Source organism: Colletotrichum chrysophilum, assembly GCF_026319265.1.
Source record: "Colletotrichum chrysophilum strain AFK26 chromosome Unknown scaffold_130, whole genome shotgun sequence".
In the NCBI taxonomy this organism is placed as follows: Eukaryota; Fungi; Ascomycota; class Sordariomycetes; order Glomerellales; family Glomerellaceae; genus Colletotrichum; species Colletotrichum chrysophilum.
The window spans coordinates 74,617-94,472 of record NW_026517417.1 but is presented as its reverse complement, the minus strand read 5'-3'; the positions used below and the strand labels follow the sequence as shown (position 1 = coordinate 94,472).

The 19,856-nt window shown below is 51.0% G+C and overlaps 7 protein-coding genes across 7 annotated transcripts; 3 read left to right on the top strand and 4 right to left on the bottom strand.

The window, feature by feature from the left end:
• Positions 1-1,004: 1,004 nt before the first annotated feature.
• On the top strand, positions 1,005-3,055 carry COL26b_011127 (uncharacterized protein; the record flags this gene model as incomplete). Its single annotated transcript, XM_053183801.1, has 9 exons — positions 1,005-1,268; positions 1,337-1,438; positions 1,495-1,575; positions 1,621-1,704; positions 1,758-1,845; positions 1,907-2,000; positions 2,057-2,124; positions 2,194-2,422; positions 2,488-3,055. The coding sequence occupies 9 exons, from the start codon at positions 1,005-1,007 to the stop codon at positions 3,053-3,055; spliced, it is 1,578 nt and encodes a 525-aa protein (XP_053032270.1).
• Positions 3,056-6,188: 3,133 nt separating this feature from the next.
• On the top strand, positions 6,189-8,030 carry COL26b_011126 (uncharacterized protein; the record flags this gene model as incomplete). The annotated part of the gene is made up of 4 exons (XM_053183800.1): positions 6,189-6,449; positions 6,517-6,771; positions 6,830-7,078; positions 7,137-8,030. 4 exons carry the CDS (start codon positions 6,189-6,191, stop codon positions 8,028-8,030), a joined length of 1,659 nt encoding a protein of 552 aa, XP_053032269.1.
• A 95-nt stretch (positions 8,031-8,125) lies between these two features.
• Positions 8,126-9,454, bottom strand: COL26b_011125 (uncharacterized protein; the record flags this gene model as incomplete). Its single annotated transcript, XM_053183799.1, has 2 exons — positions 8,126-8,444; positions 8,508-9,454. 2 exons carry the CDS (start codon positions 9,452-9,454, stop codon positions 8,126-8,128), a joined length of 1,266 nt encoding a protein of 421 aa, XP_053032268.1.
• Positions 9,455-10,600: 1,146 nt separating this feature from the next.
• On the top strand, positions 10,601-11,812 carry COL26b_011124 (uncharacterized protein; the record flags this gene model as incomplete). The annotated part of the gene is made up of 1 exon (XM_053183798.1): positions 10,601-11,812. One exon carries the CDS (start codon positions 10,601-10,603, stop codon positions 11,810-11,812), a length of 1,212 nt encoding a protein of 403 aa, XP_053032267.1.
• Positions 11,813-11,934: 122 nt separating this feature from the next.
• On the bottom strand, positions 11,935-13,404 carry COL26b_011123 (uncharacterized protein; the record flags this gene model as incomplete). The annotated part of the gene is made up of 1 exon (XM_053183797.1): positions 11,935-13,404. The coding sequence occupies one exon, from the start codon at positions 13,402-13,404 to the stop codon at positions 11,935-11,937; it is 1,470 nt and encodes a 489-aa protein (XP_053032266.1).
• A 535-nt stretch (positions 13,405-13,939) lies between these two features.
• On the bottom strand, positions 13,940-15,848 carry COL26b_011122 (uncharacterized protein; the record flags this gene model as incomplete). Its single annotated transcript, XM_053183796.1, has 5 exons — positions 13,940-13,989; positions 14,266-14,740; positions 14,790-14,866; positions 15,529-15,571; positions 15,633-15,848. 5 exons carry the CDS (start codon positions 15,846-15,848, stop codon positions 13,940-13,942), a joined length of 861 nt encoding a protein of 286 aa, XP_053032265.1.
• Positions 15,849-16,910: 1,062 nt separating this feature from the next.
• COL26b_011121 (uncharacterized protein) lies at positions 16,911-17,942 on the bottom strand (the record flags this gene model as incomplete). Its single annotated transcript, XM_053183795.1, has 4 exons — positions 16,911-17,133; positions 17,220-17,594; positions 17,656-17,742; positions 17,797-17,942. The coding sequence occupies 4 exons, from the start codon at positions 17,940-17,942 to the stop codon at positions 16,911-16,913; spliced, it is 831 nt and encodes a 276-aa protein (XP_053032264.1).
• Between the last annotated feature and the right edge of the window lie 1,914 nt (positions 17,943-19,856).

The window sequence follows — 19,856 nt, the reverse complement described above, 5'->3', positions numbered from 1 at the left end:
CGATGGAGCCGTGCTCGGATGACATGACCAGATCGAAACCTGAGTTGACTCCTATTTCCATGTTAGCGTCTAAGGGAACACGGCGATCGAGACCGCCGATTCGCGTCGCAAAGCAAGGGCAAACCTGAGGGGAGTGGAAAATGTGTGTAAGGAGTGAAGTTGGTGGGCACCGGTCAAAAGGGTTCTCGAATAAGATTTGAACGCTAAGAGTTTCCAAGACATGCCAATAATGGATGCTTACGATTAAGCATACGGATGTGGGGATGCGCCGTTTTTGTGGAATATCCTGGGGGAGTGGTGGGGGTTGTGAGTTGCGTGTACAACGGCCAATGGCCTGAGTCTGTTGAATCTTATCACTGTGAGAGAAATGCATCTTATCAATCAATGAATCTGATTACACATTGTCCGCACGATCTACTTGGGATCATCAAGGCGCTCGTAGTGTTGTGGTGCGGCCAGTGCATGTGCAGGTTCAAGATACTTGCATGTACATCGCCTGTAAGTAACGTCGCAGTCGCCGCCCATCCGGGTAGCGTAGCACCCTGGTCCAACAGAGCCTTCCAGCTCGGCCGAAGAAATTTGCCTCGGTGGCCGAGCTTTCGTCTAAGATGACGAGGACGCAGCTTTACCACCTCAACACCCTGCAACAGGAGCTGATCCGGCGCCTTCCTAATTAGACAATCATATTATAGTTCATGGTTCATCTGATAGAAAATTTGCAAGGAGAGAACTCGTTCCAACAGATTCTTCTATCCACACACCATGGTGACAATTCAGTAGGACGGGCAGGCATGTTGACTACGGCTGGCTGATGTCCATAGAACATGGGATGTGTGATGAACTGCTCTGCCCATTCCAAAAGATTTGCCCCAATACCCACTGGGTACTCAGACCAGAAGCGCTTATATGAAGAACGTCATGTAGTCTAGCTCTCCGGGTACTCACGGTCCATTCATTCACTTTCACTCCATCGCTTATCCTGTTTGTTGATTCGCATCTTCGCCATGGCAGCCCAGGCCACTGAGAAGACAGACCCTACCCTTTCGACGGAGGTCTCTCCGGCGGAGGGTGACTTACACGTCCAGCCCAGGGCCGCCCCTATTGATGGCGAGGCCGCCGCCGAGATCCCCGGATATGACCACCAGCGCATGAAGGATCGCAGTCTCCTGTCTTATGAAGAGGAAAAGAAGTTGTTGCGCCGTGTCGATTGGCACCTCATGGTTCTATGCGCTCTCATTTTCATGGTCAAAAATGTCGATGCGAACAATGTGAGTCTTAGAAGCCAATGGGTTCGATTCGACAAGTGTTGTTGAAGGTAGAGGCTTATTCGGCTTAGGCTGCGCACGCGCGCATCATGAATCGTGGAACACCCCGGAACATCCTCACTGAACTGAAGATGACCGGCGACGACTACAACTTCGTCAGCACATTGTATTATGTACGTCACCTCAAAAGCTATTGGTTTCCATGATCCTGATCTAACACGTCTACTAGATACCGTTCATTATTTTCGAGATCCCGTCCAACCTGATCATGAAGAAAATGCTCCCATCGAGGTTCCAGGCGCGAATCATGGTAATTACTCCGACTCCTTTGAACAGTAATGAGCTAAGCCAATAGGTAACTTGGGGCATCACTCTGGCATGCCATGCCGCGGTCAAGTCAAAGGAGGGACTCTGGGTCGCTCGCTTCTTCCTTGGTCTCGTGAGTACTTAGCTTCTCTGAGCTATGCTTCTTTCAAAACTAACTCTTTGAAGTGCGAAGCTGGAATGTTCCCTGGTATCATTCTGCAATTGACATACTGGTACCGTGCTGATGAGATGACCATTCGTCTTTTGATTTTCTGTAAGTGACCACCTCTATCACTGATACTTCTCCGACACCAACTGATGTGGCTTGTCAACAGACTCTTTCGAATTCTTCGCAAATGTCGTCAGTGCTGTACTGGCGTTCGCATTTGATGGCATTTCCGGGCGATATGGCTTGTCTGGTTGGCAGTGGTTAGTCACCACCCCATCGCGGTCGCGACAATTGCATAACTAACCCAAATTTGTAGGTTCTTCTTGGTCGAGGGTGTAATCACCATTGCATTCGGAACATCGCTTTGGTGGATCTTCCCTGACTGTAAGTTAATCCGTTGTCATTTCCAACAGAGACAACAAGAACAAAGACTAACGAAGGATCTGTGGTTAGTTCCCGAGCAAGCTTCATGGCTTACCGATACCGAAAAGAGGTTCCTGCAAGCTCGACTTCCTGCAAACTCTCCCCGGTCAAGTGAGGCGCACTTCAACATTCGCGAGATTCTGGAAAGTTTGAAGGACCAAAGACTCTGGTGGTTCACACTGGTCTGGGCAACGAAGACTGTCGGAGGCTCGGGTCTTTCCTTCTACCTGCCTACCATCGTTGCTGACCTGGGACTTGCGTAAGTTGTCTCCCTTCATCCTACCCGAAGGCAGAGAAATCACAGAAACCTGACATCACCCACAGCTCGATTGCCGAAAGCCAACTTCTCACGATCCCCTCCGCTGTTTTACCCATCTTCTGCATCATCCTCAGCAGCTGGTTGACGGATAGGAAGGGTGTGCCATATCCTGTCGTAGCACTCTTTTACCTGGTGGCCACACTGGCGTGCTATGCTGTCATGTACACATATCCGAACAACGGAGGTGTTTACGCTGCGACGGTCATTGCTGCCTCTGCCTCGAATGCTTGGTTCTCGACCATGTGGCCTTGGCGTCTTCAGACTACCTCCAAGGCGACAGGATCCGCGTTTGCCATTGCGTTCTCCAACTCACTCGGTCAAATCGGAACGCTCATCGGACCCCAGCTCTTCCGATCCGCCTACGCACCTAAGTACTCAACTCCCTTTGGTGTCGCAATGGGAATGAGTGGACTTTGCATTGTGGCGACTGCCTGGACATGGTGGATTACCCGGGAGACAGAGAGGCAGACCAGGCATCTGAAGAAGATGAAAATCGCTGCTGGCAAGAGGAATGAAGTGGTCTATGACGATGTCAACATCGACGCCGACTTTAAGACCAAGTCGAAGGCATAGACATATCTTAGTGTCTGCTCATTACGTCTTTGATAGCCTAACGAAAAGACATCGATATGCAGCCTGTCTTCTAAGGGCCCCATCACATCCGGGTCATCAACTTCAGGCTGCATACTTATCTTAGAGTAATTTGAAAGCTTTCAGATTTGGATGCCTTTATGGCTCAACTCCATGGATGCTTTGCCAATCCATTCTTCGCATTCTGTTACTACCCGTAGTTATACGGACATTGTTCAGCCAGTGATTAGGTTTGCCGTTAAGTTGATAGTCAAGGGAAACATGAACCTTCGCCTTGAGGTTATATAGCGCCACCCGGATGCCGTCATGGATATTTGCAACCAACGTCATTGTTCATATCTGTCGAGTGATCAATCTTATCATGTGAGAGTTTGGATGCAACCAATTTTCACACATGAACTACTGCCTATAAACACCCAGCATTCTGCATTCCCCAAAGCCGACTCCTTGAATCCATCTCTGCCGCCTGGCAAAAATCAAAGTCCTATCTCTTAACTACCACGAATGTCAAACATCGACATACATATAGTATCCAACCGGTAACAGATGAAGCAGCTGGCGTCGGACTTTTGTATTCAAGTAGCATGAAGTCTTCACCTTCATCCCAGATCTTCCGTTTCAATCGATATCCCTGTTATGTGAACGTCTCAGTTTCCTGTGGGGTGCAGATAAACCTGGCTACGACCGCCTCTGATTCATAACCGGCTTCATCCACAACAAACTTATCCCCGCCATTCATATTGTTATTCAAATAAACGAATGGAGCAGGTTGCGAATGAAAGGTGGTGAAGTTTCCGTAGGGCTAAGATGCACAAGGTATCGCTGTTCTTCGCTTGAATGGTCTCCTCGCCCCCACTAGCTTTGAACCCTTGGGTCGGTTCGTTGAAATCACTGATGCACGTGGCCTGCGATGAAACAGGAAAGTGCCACCATGGGGTTGCCATCGTGGTATCGAACCTGCATGCGTACCCTACTCGGGGTATTTAACCGGTTTCGCGTGGTGCGGGAAGCGACGATGACGCCAACAGGCCGGATCTCCCAACACTATCCTGACCTGTCAAAATTGGGCTCTTATAGGTGGAATTGTGATGTTTGACACGCTCATGAAGCTGCATAAGGACCATGCCTACCGATCGATTGGAAGCGAGATCGTAATCTCCCGAGTAATTATCACCCTCCGGCTGGATGCTTGCTCGCCTGGTCTAGACCACGTCCCCCTTTCGTCATCGATGATGATGACCAAAATGGCTTCGCATTTTCATTTATGTGCGTATTTTACGTGTTGGCTGGGAGTTCACTATCCGAACAAGAAGTTCGCGAGGCTTTGAGGTGCATGTGACTGCTACGCTTTTTCAACATCTACCCGAAGATGCTCCCTTACGCCCGTGACGCCCTCCACGTAGATTTTCGTTGATTCCCATGTCACTGTTACTTGCTCTCGATGGATTTTGGGACAAGATGTCATTCTCCCTATTGGTGCCCATTGGAAACCAGCATGAACAAGACAAGACTTGCGTGCAGGTGTTGAGTGAGAGAGGTTCCACTTTAAACACAAAGCTTTGGACCCCGATATGGCGAGCTGCAGACAACGTTATGCCAATAGACAACCACCATTCAACACTGTCGGAAAATTGAGAAACTTTGATTTCGCCGCAGGATCGCGAACGAAGAACTTCTGAAATGAATTTTCGAGACGAGACACGCACTGCGAACCAGAAGCGATTACATTCTTCCGGGTCCTCGCGCTTGATTCCAGAATCAAGCGACTGAAAAAAAAGGTGTACCGAGGTACGCGCCGATCAACATCCTGTTTTTCCTTTTTCTTGAATGAAAAACTCCACATCTCACTCCTGGACAGCCGAGGTATTCGTGATTGCAGGGGTTATGGTTATCGTTGTTGGTGTCATCAACACGATGGTTGGCTACGAGCAGGGGCTCAGAATCTGGATTCCTGACATCTTTTCCGAGACGCCACTAGTAGACCCGCTACACTAGCTTCATCGCTCTTCGGTCACTGCGTGTCGTCATTGTACAAGCAAAATCGGAGTTGCCTCTATGCCTCTGCCCTTGGCAACAACCGCGTCTTCAACATGACCCATTTGGCTTGCGTCTGTGTATCAGCTGCTGATCAACACCGCTCCCTCAGCCATCAGCGGTCTAGTTCTTCAAACCCCGCATTGGCCGTTCGCGCCGATTCGCGCCTGGCCTCACGCTCATCTATCTAAGTCTGGCAACGGCGGGTAGTGTGAGATTCTCATTCGGCCGGTAATCGGATTAGTGGCTAAAGCCACATGGCTTGCTCCCGGCCTTCCGGCTGAGAGGAAAAGGTGAATAGGCTGATCAATTGGGGGTGAGACCGAAGTTCAAGAGGCGCACTCGGGCCATCAGAAGGCACAATGCCATAACCGCATGTCTTGAGCAATACTTCTCTTATGCGAATCTGAACCTAAAATTCCAACTGTCAAGCCTGCAGAAACGGTCCTATCGGCCCTATCTTCAGCAGCTCAGTCACATGTCCTTGGCCACGTGTTGAGCCCGAAACCTGTCTGCGATTGCTAGTTTCTCCTGATTTGGGTGCGATGCTCCGAGCCGATTTCTCAAACTACGGGATGAAGTTCCACACCGCGTTCCCGGCCCACGGCGATGCAGAGAATTCGCTCTCTCACACGCACAACAAGAGGAGGCCGAACCCCAAACCCCAACGCCAAGGAACCCGGCGGAGCCGCAAAGGCTCCAGTCCTCCTCAATTTCCCCTCTGTTCCCCAACCTCCATTCCCCGCCTCCGCACGCTAGAAATCTCCCACCTATCATAACGCTTCAGCAACCCCAGACAACAACAGGGATCTGACTCTTACTCCACCTGACATCCGGACCATTCCTAAACACACATTATGCGCACCAATAGAAGACGCCATGTTGATGCTCTGACAATGGACTTGACCCGCAGCTGCGCCAATGGCAGTATAAGACTCTTACCCCAATTCTCCCCCAATTCTCAGTATTTCTTGGCTACGCCGCTCTTCTTGGCCTCTTCTTGTTTCCTCTTGGCTTGTGAATCACTCTTGGCGTTCCCTTGGCTACTATTTTGCCCAGCACAACCGCTCGAGACTCCAAGATGTCAACGGGTGTCACTGACGACGGGCACAACGCCCCCCGCGTCAACAGCAGCAGCGAAGATGCTCGCATCGACGAGAAGCACGACGCCGGCCATGGCGCGCACCACGTCGACGTTGCCAACTCCAAAGTCCTGGCTGACAACGACCTCATGAACGATGCCTTTGATGGCGAAAACCAGGAGCACCAGCAGGGTCTTTGGGAGGCCGTCAAGACCCACCCGAAAGCTTGCTTCTGGGCCTTTATCATGTGCTTCACCATCGTAAGTCCTCTGACATGACTCGCTACGCGACACTCGCCCTGGGCAATTACTGACGGATCTCGTACAGGTCATGGAGTCCTTCGACATGTTCTTGAACGGCAACTTCGTCGCGCAGGCGGCTTTCCAGAAGAGATACGGTGTGCAGGTTGCTGATGGCTATGCTATTGAGACCAAGTGGCAGAGTGCTCTCTTCCAGGCTGGTCAATGTGGTGCATTTGTCGGTGTTTTCTTGGCTGGCCCTGTCGTCAACAAGTTCGGCTACCGATGGACCACCATCTTTGCACTGATCCTCATGAACGTCACCATCTTCATCTCTTTCTTCGTAAGTCGCGCCACAACGATGTTTCTTCCGTTCTGTTGACTAACAACATGCTATCCAGGCCCAATCACTCGAGGTTCTCACCGTTGGACAGGCATTGGAGGGTATCCCTTGGGGATTCTTCATTGCCATTGGTCCCGCCTACGCATCCGAGATCGTTCCTCTCGCCCTTCGAGGTGCCTGCACTGCTACTCTGCAGATGTCCTGGTCCATTGGCTCTATCGTCGTTGCTGGCGCTACTCTTGGCTACAACAAGCGTGATGATGAATGGGCTTGGCGTGCGCCTCTCGCCCTGCAGTGGATCTTCCCTGTAAGCCGCCCAGCCCGTCCGCCGTTGATCTACCGAAGCTGACATTACTTTCATGCAGACTCCCCTCATGGTCATCCTCTTCTTCGCTCCTGAATCACCATGGTGGCTCATCCGCCGCGGCCGCAAGGACGAGGCACTTCGCTCCATCAAGCGCCTTGGTCCTTCTAATGCTACTATTCAGCAGAACCAGCAGAAATATGCTATGATCGAGCGTACCGTCGAGATTGAGTCTCAATTGGGCGGCTCTCCCACCCTTCTCGACTTGTTCAAGGGCGTCGACCTCAGACGTACCACCATCACTTGCTTGATGTACGCCTCGCAGAACTTCGCCGGTAACCTGATTGCCAACCAAGCTACTTTCTTCTTTGAGCAAGCTGGCATGGGCCACGACCGCGCCTTCGACCTGAACCTTATCAACTCTTGCCTGCAGTTCATCGCCAACGTTCTCTCGTGGCCCCTCACTGCCTGGTTCGGTCGTCGCACCATCTACCTCTGGGGTACCGCCACCAACGTTACCCTCCTCATCGTCCTGGGCATTTGCGCTTCCATCGAGCAAACCAGCGCTACCAACTACGCCCAGGCCGTCTTGGGCATCTTGATCTCCTTCGTCTTCGCCGGTACTCTTGGCCCCATCTCCTACACCATCATTGCCGAGACCTCCGCCGTCCGTCTCCGTGCGCTGTCTACTGCCGTCGGCCGCGCTGCCTACTACGTTGCCGAGATCCCCATGATTTACCTGGCTTCCCAGCTCCTGAACCCTACCGGATGGAACGTCGCTGGAAAGTGCGGCTACGTCTGGGGAGGAACTGCCATCGTCTGCTGGGTCCTGGCCTACTTCGGCCTTCCTGAGCTCAAGCACCGCTCTTACCGCGAGACTGATATCTTGTTCAACCGCAAGATCTCTGCCAGGAAGTTCAAGTCTACCGTTATCAATGTTACTGATAACGAGTAATACACCAAGGTTTTCGATTCGCCCAAGAGAGGCATCATATAGACCCTGTATAATCAGCATCTAGACACTAGACAAATACCCCTTACAGAAATAATCTAGACCTCGTCCTCCTTGGCCAGTCGATACATCAATGTCCCGTGACCCAAGCTGTCGTAACCGCCTGAGTTTGGGCTGTAGTCGCCGCCACCGCCTTCAATCTGAGCGCTGATGTTGCCGTTGACAAATTCTCGATACTCCAATGACCAAGATGCATTCATACCCTTCAGCTCTGCATAGTGTGAATACAGAGCTTCATATCCTGGCCGGATGTCGAAACGAGCCTTTTCTGCGACAACCTCCAAGACCCCTTCCCAGCTTGTGTAGGTAGTATACGGCACGGAGTGATTTGTGTTGTACTTGGCCACATATTCAGCCCTTTTTGATGAGAAGATCAGCCAAACCCGTCTCTTTGTGTTTAATAAGTTGGAGATCACTTACGCGTTCAAAATCTGGTGGTCGTAAGTCGAGTACAGGTCAACTCCTTGATTCCAACCCTGCTGGCCAATGACGCCAAGCAGTGAGATACACAAGAGGGCATGGGCTTGGTCACGACCTGACTCTTGCATCTGCATCAAGGTCTTTCCAGAGGCCTCCTCGGCAAAGTTGGCGATTGAGAAGTAAGGAAGTGCACCATTCGCGACGACCTCGGGTTGCCCGGGTAGACCGTTCTTGAAGTAGTTCACGGCATAATCGTACATCGTCCGATTTTCAGTGAAAATGCCAATCGACATCAGAGACGCGATGTTGCAAAGATCCCAGTTGGCATAGTAGAAGTTTGGTTTGTTGTAGTGGTGCTTGAGAAAGTCGTGGTTGTACTTCGCAAAGATGTTGCTGAGCATATCGCCAAAGGCATCCTGGCTGATCTTAGGCCAGCCCGAGTATGTGCGCAGTAGTTCTGCAGCATTCGCGAACTGGTACCCGTACAAGCCCGCGGCAAGATACTTGTCCTCGGTACCGTTGATGTCGGTCAGGGTTGAACTCCAACCATCTAAAATCTTTCTGGCGTGGTCGGCATAAGAGACATTTCCCCCGATGTGCCAGCGGAGAGCTAGCTGATATGCTGAATGAGCGTCGCGATATGCGTATCCGTAGTTGACCTTTGGCTCGGTGAACGTCGCGTTTGATCCTCGAACGAGAACAGGCTGAGGAGTTGGTACCCAAGTCGTTTGCGCGAGTTTCGATGATTCGAGATGTTGCCAAGCCCGGTACCACGGCTGATCCTGAGCTTGGACATGCTTCTTGATCCGGTGGAAATCCTCGGCGCTGTGCAGAGCTCCGGGATGGGCGAACCCGACAGGTGCTGGGTTTGTTCCAGCAACTGGAGAGGCCCAACAGGCGAAGGCCTGACTAACAACCGTAATAACAAGAAGTTTATCAACTCTCATGACTAAATTTGATGGAAATGCAGCTTGATCTCTGCGGAACGAATCAAGAGAGACTTCACCTCTGGGCTCTAGCATGAAACCCAGTAGCGGACTGGAGTCATTTAATGCCTTTCTTCATCGTTGTATTCGTTTCGAGCCTGCATGAGGCCTGGCAAGATGTGCATTCATCTGCCATCTACCCCATGTTTCCCCGCTAATACCCCGGGACCGACAACGCGGTTCGGCCCGCAGGGTCGCAATCCCCGAGAGCTGGCCCGGAAGAGGCCGAGCATTCCCCCGATCGTCCGGCGACCCCGCTCATTTCCCCAAGAACAATGAACAGTTCCGCTCGATGTTTCCCTCCGAAACCAGGGATACCTTTCAACATGTAAGAGCTAGGTCTACTCTCACATAGTTTTAAGTCCCCTTCTTGCAACTGCAGACTTCGCGTGTTGATCCATGGCTGAAGGCCTGAGCTGGTCTCACTATCAGTATGAATCATCAATGATCCATTCCAATGAGGCGCCACAGAAATGAATCATAATGTCTCATGGTCTGGCCAGCCTACACTGTGGCACAATGTCAGCGCACGTGATGCTCGCTGTACCTCTATTTGCTCCTTTTGAGGCATAATTTGCTGCGGAGAAGCCCTCCTTGACAAATAGACAGCGAAGTATTTATGGTTGACACGGTTGTCGTACCGTGAACACATCTCCAAACACTTTTTCTTGTTGAAGCTTTTTCTTGGTCAGATATCGCATTTTCAAAATGGCGTGGGAACTGCTTGGAGGCGGATGGGACCCATCTGGGTGGGCTAGCCAATGGCTTCCCCAGGTGTCTCTGGGTTCCAATGCTAAATGCAGCCCGTCCGGAATATCGCTCCCTGATCTCACCGGAATCAAGGTATTGTCGATCGAAGCCTACGAAGAGCGCAATTACACATACGTTCCGGGGATATTCGGAGCAGGCCTGCCGGGCTCTAAGCCCATCCCAGATCTGAATTTCTGTAACGTCACCGTCACATACACGCACCCCGGCTGGCACGATACCATCAATGTGAACACCTTACTTCCTACCAATGATTGGAACGGCAGATTCACGGGAGTCGGTGGAGGCAATCTTGCCACCGGGGGCGGGGAGGTAGCAGGGTTTTTGATGATGCCAATCATGGCGTCAGGCCATGCAACCGCTACCACCGACGGCGGACACTCGTCCGACGTTCTTGGCCCCGAAGCCAACGATCCTTCATGGGCCCTGACTAGCCCTGGAAATGTCAACTGGCCTCTTCTCATGGACTTCGCCTCGGTCGCACTGCACGATACGGCAACCATTGGCAAAGCCGTCACCAAAGCGTTCTACAGCACGTCACCAAAACATTCATACTTCTTTGGCGGCTCTACAGGTGGTAGACAAGGTCATATGCTCGCACAAAGGTACCCCCAGGAGTACGATGGAATTATTGCTCTGTTCCCAGCCACGAACTGGGTAAAGTTCTTCTGGGCTAGCTACTGGCCGAAGTTTGTCATGGATAAAATGGGTGCGTACCCCAAACCATGCGAGTTTGAGGCTATCACAGCTGCAGTCATGTCTGCTTGTGATAAGCTAGACGGGGTGGAAGACGGTATCATTTCTCGACTTGATCTCTGCAACTTCGATCCTCACAAAGTCGTGGGCAAAATCATTGACTGCGACGGTACTGAGGTCGCTGTCTCCTCGGCGGCAGCGGATATCACCCAGGCAACATGGGATGGGCCTCGAAGCTCTATGGGCGAGTTTCAGTGGTACGGATACGGAAAGGGGACCGACTTGACCCAAGCAATCACCGGGCCTATCCAAGTCAAATGCAACGAGGACTCCTGTAAGGCTGAGGGCAATCCTGTCTGGGTACGGTACTGGGTCAAGAAAGAACCGTCCTTTGACATCAGCAAAATAGCACACCAAGAATGGGACGACCTTGTACACCTCTCCATAAACGAATTCGACTCCATCATCGGAACCTCAGACCCTGATCTATCAGCATTCAAACGAAGGGGCGGCAAAATGATCAACTGGCACGGAACTGTGGACGCTGCGATACCATTCAATGGCAGTACCGACTATTATGATCGTGTGTTGGCCAAGGACCCAGAGGCTCACGATTATTATCGGCTCTTTGTGGCTCCAGGTGCTGGACACTGCTTCAACTGCGGACCAAGCCCGCCTTTCTCCATGGATCCAATCATTCACTGGGTAGAAGATGGTGTGGCCCCAGACACGCTGCGAGCCTCTGGAGCAAATGGCCTCGGCGTTCACGTGGAGAGAGATATCTGCATGTACCCCGGTATCCAACATTATTTAGGGGGCGATCCAAATGTCGCATCATCGTTTAGATGTGTGTAGGTCATTACTTCATGTATTGGGAACAGCTGGCTCGGAAGATCTACTCTAGATATTGAGACTAGCCAATGGATGAGAAAACATACTTTGTGGCAAACTGTAATGTGTGATGCTCGAAGTCCATTCTAAGACGTCAAATCCTCAAACGATAAGCCTTTGACATGCTCATTGGCAAAAACAGGAACCAAGTCGGCGACCATGTACCACCTGGGCTTCTCCATACCCTCATGGATTTCTCGACCCTCGATTCTGAGGCCCTGAAATTTGACGTTCTCTATCTGTCGCTGCTGATCGTAACCCAGGATCTGTGAAGGGTTGACAATTTTGGAGTGTCCCATGTCGAGTGACACGTTCTTGAAGACCACATCACGAATTCCCCTACCTGGCGCCGTCGTCCACATCGCGTTTTGCATGACACGGAGATTGAACAATTGACCCTTCGTGATTCGCTCAACCCTGACATTCTCTATGTGGATATCATGAAAGAGGTTCTCATCAGCAGCGTTGATGGCGATGCACCCTTGATACCACAGCTGATTCTCCTCGTGATCCAAGATATCGATATTGCTTATGCAAATGTTGCTTGTCGTCTCTGGTTTGGCAGGATTCCCGTGCGTGCCCATATTGATGGCGTGCGCAATCTCTGGCAGTAGCACACATTTTCGGATCGTAATGTTTTTCGAGTCGCCGTACCAGTCCCATCGATGGGAATAGAGAGCAATGGTATCATCTGAGTTTCGCAGGAAGCAGTTTTCAATGATGATGTTTGATGAGCAGAAGAAGTCGATTCCATCGCCGTTTCCAGCAAAAGAAAATGACCGGTAGCCGTCAACGCGAACACCGTCACATTCTCCGGCCGACAGACTGAAGCCGTTGGCCCCGATTGATGTGACCTTTTCCACCAGGATGTTGTTTGCGTTGCTCATGTGAATCGCCCCGCCAAGCTCCCTATGGACGTATCCGTCTTTCGGGCCGAGAATGAAGCCATGGCCTTTGACAGCACTGTTGGAAACGCCGACGAAGTTGAGTCTGCAGGTGATGAATGCACCGCCAGCGAGATAGACGGTCTTGCCTGACGGCACCATCAAGTTGACTCCGTCAGTGATATTTGAGTAAGCGGTCCCTTGATTGATCCCGGGCCCGAAGTACCAAATATCATCGGTATCTTGCGTCGGCGCGTTTGCGTCAATCTCGTTGGTAAGCAAGTGCAAAGCCTTCCACTTGTTATTGTTGATCTCAAGCATAACATCGCGAGACTCGTTGAGTGTGAACGTGATCTCTCCCTCATGAACTTGAGTATCGATGCCGAGAGAAACCGGGCGAATGATTGCCTCTTTAACGGGGCAAGCCGTGTATGTTACTTTGATATCGACAGGACCGCTGATATCAAATGAGGCTAAGGCCACTGTATGTCTCTTGAAGTCGTTTCGTGTAATGTTGGCGTTGGCGACCTCAATGGCGTATGCTGGCACGCGAGTCCATTGCTGCTTCTCAGTGCTGCCAGGCGATGTGGGACGGACTTCCACCACGAACTCGTCGCGAATGGATACGCCTGACGGGCTGCCATAGACCCTGAAAGCTGAGCGCGAAGCCATCCCCAATTGTTGAGGTGTTGTGAGGAAAGCCGAAAGGGTAAGAAAAACTAAGCATTCGAGTTCTTGTGTTCCTAATAAGCGTCGCGTGTCAGAGCAAAGGTTTTCGGTTCTGAAGTCAACAGAAACTCATATGGACGATCGAGATGTGTAGTCTCATTGCAACTGACGGAGTAAAATGCGGAGCGCCCCGCTCTAGGCCAAGGAGCCATTACGGGATTATCACCGAAGCTGATGTGTGCCGAGGCCAGGCACAGCGTGGGCTGACGGGATCGGGACAATTACCGGAGCATTCCCGAGCGCATCGTCAACATTTGACAAACCAGACAGGCTTTTCATATCGGGACTAACGTAGGAGTCAAGAAAAATGATTTGATCTGCAAGCAGAAGTCATCGCCGGATATTCTCAAATACCAATTCTGCTTGTGGAACCCGCAACCTGGGAAACACCAGACAAAAGAAACTTACTTAAAGGCGACACCAAGTTCCATCCTGAAAGTCTTCTTTGTAACCTGCCGGACTGCAATCGGGATCAACCTTAGGCCATGTCTTCCTCCTTGCCAACGATCTCATTTCTTCCGGCGAATTCTACAACACATTAGCTTCGTCGTCAACTTCTCCGGAAGGCGTTTCACTGACGGTCAACAGTGGTATACTTGAACTTTCTTGCGGGAATCTTGTTTTCGAAGAGAATATCAAGTTCACCAAACGTTCGGTCTTTTGTTTCCGGGAGACGGAAATAACACCACGTGTTGCAAACGAGATTAGTTCCAGCGTAAAACAAACCAGCCTTCGCTCCCCAGTTCCATCCTGATATCGATTAGCTGAAGACTCTGGGGCTTTTTTGACGACTGTTTGACTTACCAATCGGCGAGATCATTCGAGGGGTGAGGGTGTGTTCCACAATGCCTGTAACATTGTAGACGAAGCGACCGATCACGATGGTTTTGTAACGGAGTCTCCCGGACGGGGTTTCCGCAACGATAGGGTAGCAGACAGGTCCGACCGTGACCATATTGACCAGAGTTGAGACAACCAGAATGACGCCAATCGCAATCTGACCTTTGGCATCATTCGTGAATCCGAGTCCTCCGATTACAATGTTGCAGAAAAATAGGAATGTCAAACCACTCATGTAGAGCGTTGCACGTCCAACATGAGGAAACAGAAACCAGCAGATAATGCCACCGATAACGTAGCATGCAGACAATGAGATGTTCAAGTTGAGAGACTGTATCTCCGAAAAGCCTGCGGCTTGGAGGAAGGTCACTCCATAAGCTACTAGAGCATTGCCCCCTAGGATTTGGGCAGCCCAGACGACGCAGTTCTCCAGGAGAATCTATGTCAGAATTATAACACCGATATCAGGGTATTTAGTATAAACTCACAATCTCAGTCCGCCACAGATTGGTTCCTTTGAAACACTCAATGAACGAGGCGCCGTGAGTCTCGGCCTCCTCGAGTGCTGTCGTGTGTCTGATGTATGCCAGCGAAGCATCGACTTCAGCTTCGCGTTCCGTGGTGTCTTCTCGAAGACGAACAAGACTTTCCCGAGCTGTGTCGAATTTGCCACGCCTCACAGCGTTCCACGGAGACTCGGGTGCAAAGTAAGCTCCAATGAAAAGAGGGACGGGCCATACCCACTGAAGAAGGAATGGGAGCCGCCAGCCCATATCGCCGTCGATGCTAGCGACTGCTCGGACAACTCCAGCTGATAGTAAGATACCGGCGCCCCAACACATGCAGACGTAGGCTGTGACATACGGCCGAAGTACGGTTGGGACGACCTCACAAGCGTATGTTGTACTTAGTGTCTGGAGCCCGAAGATTAGTAATGAGTATCAGTGGTAAGAAAACACGATTCAAATACCTGAAAAACACCCCACGAGACACCGCACATGGCTTCGCCCCAGGCCAGCACGGGTAAGGATGGCGCGAAGCAAGGAATTGATATCATCACTGCCATCCATGCCATGAAAAACATCATTGTGTGTCTCGCCCCGAATCTGTCTTGACACCAGGCATTCACAACCAGGCCTGCGAGCTGCCCAACCAGTGCCGAGTTCGAAAGTCCGGATTGCCACTCAGGAGGGATGAGCTTCTCGCCGCTTCCCTCATCATACACACCAAAGCGATTCTTGAATTGTGTCTGTCCATAGAAGGAAGTGATCTATTTGTCATATGTCAGCCGAGTGCGAAACAACTAGTGCAAAGACCTTGGGGGGTCCCACAATGACAAGGTCGTATCCTTCCATAATAAGACTGGTAGACAAGAACAAGGCCCAGAAAACTGCCTTCTTGTACTTGACTAGAGCCTGACGGACGGTGAGCTTGCGATCGGCGGCATCTCCCTCTTGGGCACGATTAATAAGCTCGACAGTGTGGGCATCATTGAGATCGAATTGCTCAAGTTCCCTCGCTGTCGGGACAACCTTTTCAACGGCCATGTTCAGTTGCGACGGTTTGCAAGTCAGATTACTTGAAGAAGGAAATTTGCAAGCGAGAAGATAAAGAGTCAGATGGGGATTCGTGGCCACGAATTGACTCTTATTTCAAAGTTCGACACACCAACTGATCATCTACCAACGGCTAAAACCACCTGCATACAAGCTCTTTCATTCACTGTTATACGCTCCCCCATACCGGTAGATCCGGGGTAGCGGATCATCCCTGGTCGTCATTCGCGGGGAAGAATGAAACGGGATACGAGGAGCGCCCTGTCCTTGAGAACTACACGTGGTCGGAACACCATGCCATGTAAGGCAGCCCATTCCAAGCGGCCCAATAGGATAGATCCCCGCGATCAACTTCATCAGGCAAGAGACTCCCAGTTTGATCAGCACATGACATCAGCTTGGCTCGAGCAAATAATGGTCGAAAGGCGCCGCTGCCTGCGAAAGAGGCAATCACCCACCTCGAGTCAGGCCGGAGATCGAACCAAGATTAACAGCGGGACGGATGTGAGATACGGTGCCTTCTTAGGAACAACTTACGTCCAACGTGTTTTCTGAATAACAAGTGGCATTGATGCTATTCACCTGGGACCATCATCCGACACGGCGACCCAACCAACCCCGCACCGGGTGCCATGCCCGAGGCCGCATCGGCCGGACGCCCCGCCCGCCCGGTCATCATGGATTGAAAGTAGCCAGCCAGCTGTGTTACCGAGAAGCCAGGCTCGATGCTTCCCCGGTTTAGGAAGCCCTGATTGCCCACACCGGCCAATCAGCATTTTTGCAATGGCTAGAGCATCGTAAAGTTAAACGCGAACGTTGCATTCCGACAAAGCTGTACTGGTTAATATTCATTCTGGACGTAGTGTTTAGTGCTGAAAATCACAAAGCGAGAGATATGCGAGAGAGAGACGAAAAGGTCTTTTCAACGTGGCCTACTTCATCTTCGTCCAAATCAACATGTAAATTCCGCCGAGAATCGGCCTCCATTGAAGCTGGCCTCATTTATCTCAATCACCGGTCTCGTGTATTCTGTCTTAAATCGCCACAATTTCATTAGTGTGCTTTGCCCGTTCTACGCATCTTGGAAAAAGCCGAGTTAGCATCCTCCAACAAGACACGAGGATCGTCGAATTCAATGATGTTCCCCTCGTCCATGACAGCAACCCGATCGAAGCCAACAATTGTTTCGAGTCTGTGCGCAATAGCAATGATGGTGCATCCCCTGAATTCTTCCTGCAAGACGCCCCATATGAGCTGCTCCGTCTCTAGGTCCAAGCTGTTGTTGGCGAATCGAGTTAGCCTTGAAACCAGGAACCGCAGGCTACAAGAAAGCTAATTGTAGTCTCTATTCTCAATACTCACCTGCTGGTGACTTCGTCCAGAACGACGATCCTGCAACGCCTCAGGATGGCTCTTGCGAGAGATAGCAGCTGCTTTTGCCCCTGACTGAGTGACTCAGGCTTCAAACTACCTCCGAGGCCTCCATGGTCTTGCACGTGTTCGATTAGCTTTATCTTGCGGAGGGCTTCTTCAATTGCATGATCTGGCGATGCTCCATAAGGATCAAGAACCTCGCGGAATGTTCCACCGGTGACGAAGGGATCTTGCGGAATGGCGTTGATGCTTGATCGAAGGTTCGATAAGGAATAATCCTTGATGTCGTTTGTATCGATGACAATCTTCCCTCGTCGAACATCCAGCAATCGGAAGAGAGATGCAACCAATGATGACTTTCCGCTGTAGATTTGTTAACTCGAGGCCTGGCCTTTTCGACAGGTACTTGCACGGTATCACTCACCTTCCACTCCGGCCGCATATGCCGACTTTCTGCCCTGCCTCGATTACCAAGTTGACATTTTTGAGTGCGAGGTTCTCATTACTCAGGCTGGCAGACTCGGTCAGCATTCAGAATCAAGGTTAGCATGAGGCTTCTACTTACCCATACGACACTGTCAGGTTCTTGTACTCAATCCTGCCTGAATCTGGTTCGCGAATGATGACTCCATCCGAGTTTGAGTCATTCTCTCTTGGTGTCGTCTGCTCAAACTCCTTGATTCGTGCAACTGCAGTAATTGATGTCTCCATAAGCGTCCACCCAATCACAACCGATCGCAACATCTGACTAAGAGACATCAGATTGACCAGAGCAACTGCAGTAAGCCCAAGGCTTGATCGAAGCTTCAGACTAAGGGTCACGAGAAGCGTGACTATGACCACGACCACCATGTTCAAAACCAATGAAAGCCATTGCTGAATCATCTGAAGCAGGTAATTGGGACGCTGGGATGCATCGAGAAGCTGCTGGTTGCGTTCGACGTAATGCTGAGACCATCCAAAAGCTCGGACTGTGGTGATGCCTCGTAAGGTATCTAAGAAATGTGTACTACGGGGAAGTGGTGTCAGAGATTTCGTCGTGCCATGTCCAGACACAAAATAAGCCTCACTTACTACAGAGGGCTTTTGAGTTCAAGATCGAGGGGCCGAAGTTGCTGTGATGTTCGAAGATAGAACCGTTGAATACCGTAAAAGACCAACACCAGGAGCGGGTATGAAATCGCCAGCCACGGACTTGCGGTGGCGACCAAAGCGACTTGGGCTAAGGCGATGAATGTTGTTGCTACCGTGTTGAGCAGAGCAGCCGGCAGTTCGCCATCGACCGACTGAAGATCCTGAGAGAATCGATTGATGATGGTCCCTGAGTCTTTGGTGCTGAGGTAAGAAAATGATGCTGACATGACCGTTGACAGAAGGCTGTTGTGCAGCTTCTTTCCCGACCTAGACACTACCGTCGTCAGGCAATGGCGAGTGAAGAGAAACCAACAGATAAGACCAGTGGCCTGAAGTAAGGCATAGATGCCAAGATAGAAACTGTCTCTGGCTGTAGGATCCGTAGTCCACCAGTTCAACCAAACAGAGGGAAACGTGTATAGTGTTCCGAATACTCCACCGAGGAATATTAGTAACGCCGTGTTCGGGCTTCCCACAGCTCGGGCGAAGTAGCCGTAAGTTGCCCAATCACTGGGTCTCTTAGACGCTTGTTTCTGTGGGGCTGGAGTTGCAGTGCTCTGATCACGTTCGGTGTATGTAGTGGCAGGAGAATCTGCAGTATCTGAAATATTGTCTTCTTTTCGTTCATCCATCGGGTGATACTTGGGCTGTTCTCTGCGGCCGGGGTGGCTGGAAACAGGAGGCTCGCCAGGTGCAAGGTCCACCACCAAGTCTGCAGCAAGACACATATCCTGATCAGAGCAAGCCAAGATCGCAGTCATCTCTAAGTGGCGCAACAGCCCGCCAGGGCTCAAAAGTCGCTCATAGATGTAGGCCTTGGTCACGTTGTCCATCCCGCTGAAGACGTCGTCCAGAATGATAAGGGGCGTTCTTGCGTAAACCGCTCGAGCGATTGCAACGCGCTGTTTCTGTCCTGTGCTCAGTGCATCTCCGTTGTTCCCAACGTAGGTGCGGTCTCCACTCGAAAGCCTTTCAAAGTCAGTCTCCAGGTCCACTGCCCTAACAACCGTCTTGTACCAAGCGTTGTCAACGACACTTCCCCCAATGATATTTTCGTAGATGGTCGTGTTGGTCAGGTATGGCGTTTGGTCACAGAATCCAATGCCCGCCCCAGAAGATATCTCGACGATACCTTTAACGTAAGGCACTTCACCAAGAAATGCCTTGCAAAGTGTCGATTTACCACTGGCAACTGGCCCGGTAATTACTGTCAGCTGAGACTTGGGTATGCTGATGTTGACGTTGTGAAGATCCCATTGATTTTCGCTCCAGCCAAAAGCGCCGTCATAGATGGATAGAACGTCTCCCGTTGTAGTGTTTCTTCCAACGATGTCCACTACAGCTGTAGACTTTTCTGCTCCCGAAGCATTATCTCGACGACCACCGCGCTCCCTCGTGACATCTGACTTTCCCTCTCTTCGGTCACGATGTGAAGGAGAGTGGATAAAGTCAATGATACGTTGAAGACAGTTGGCAGCCCCGGCAAACATC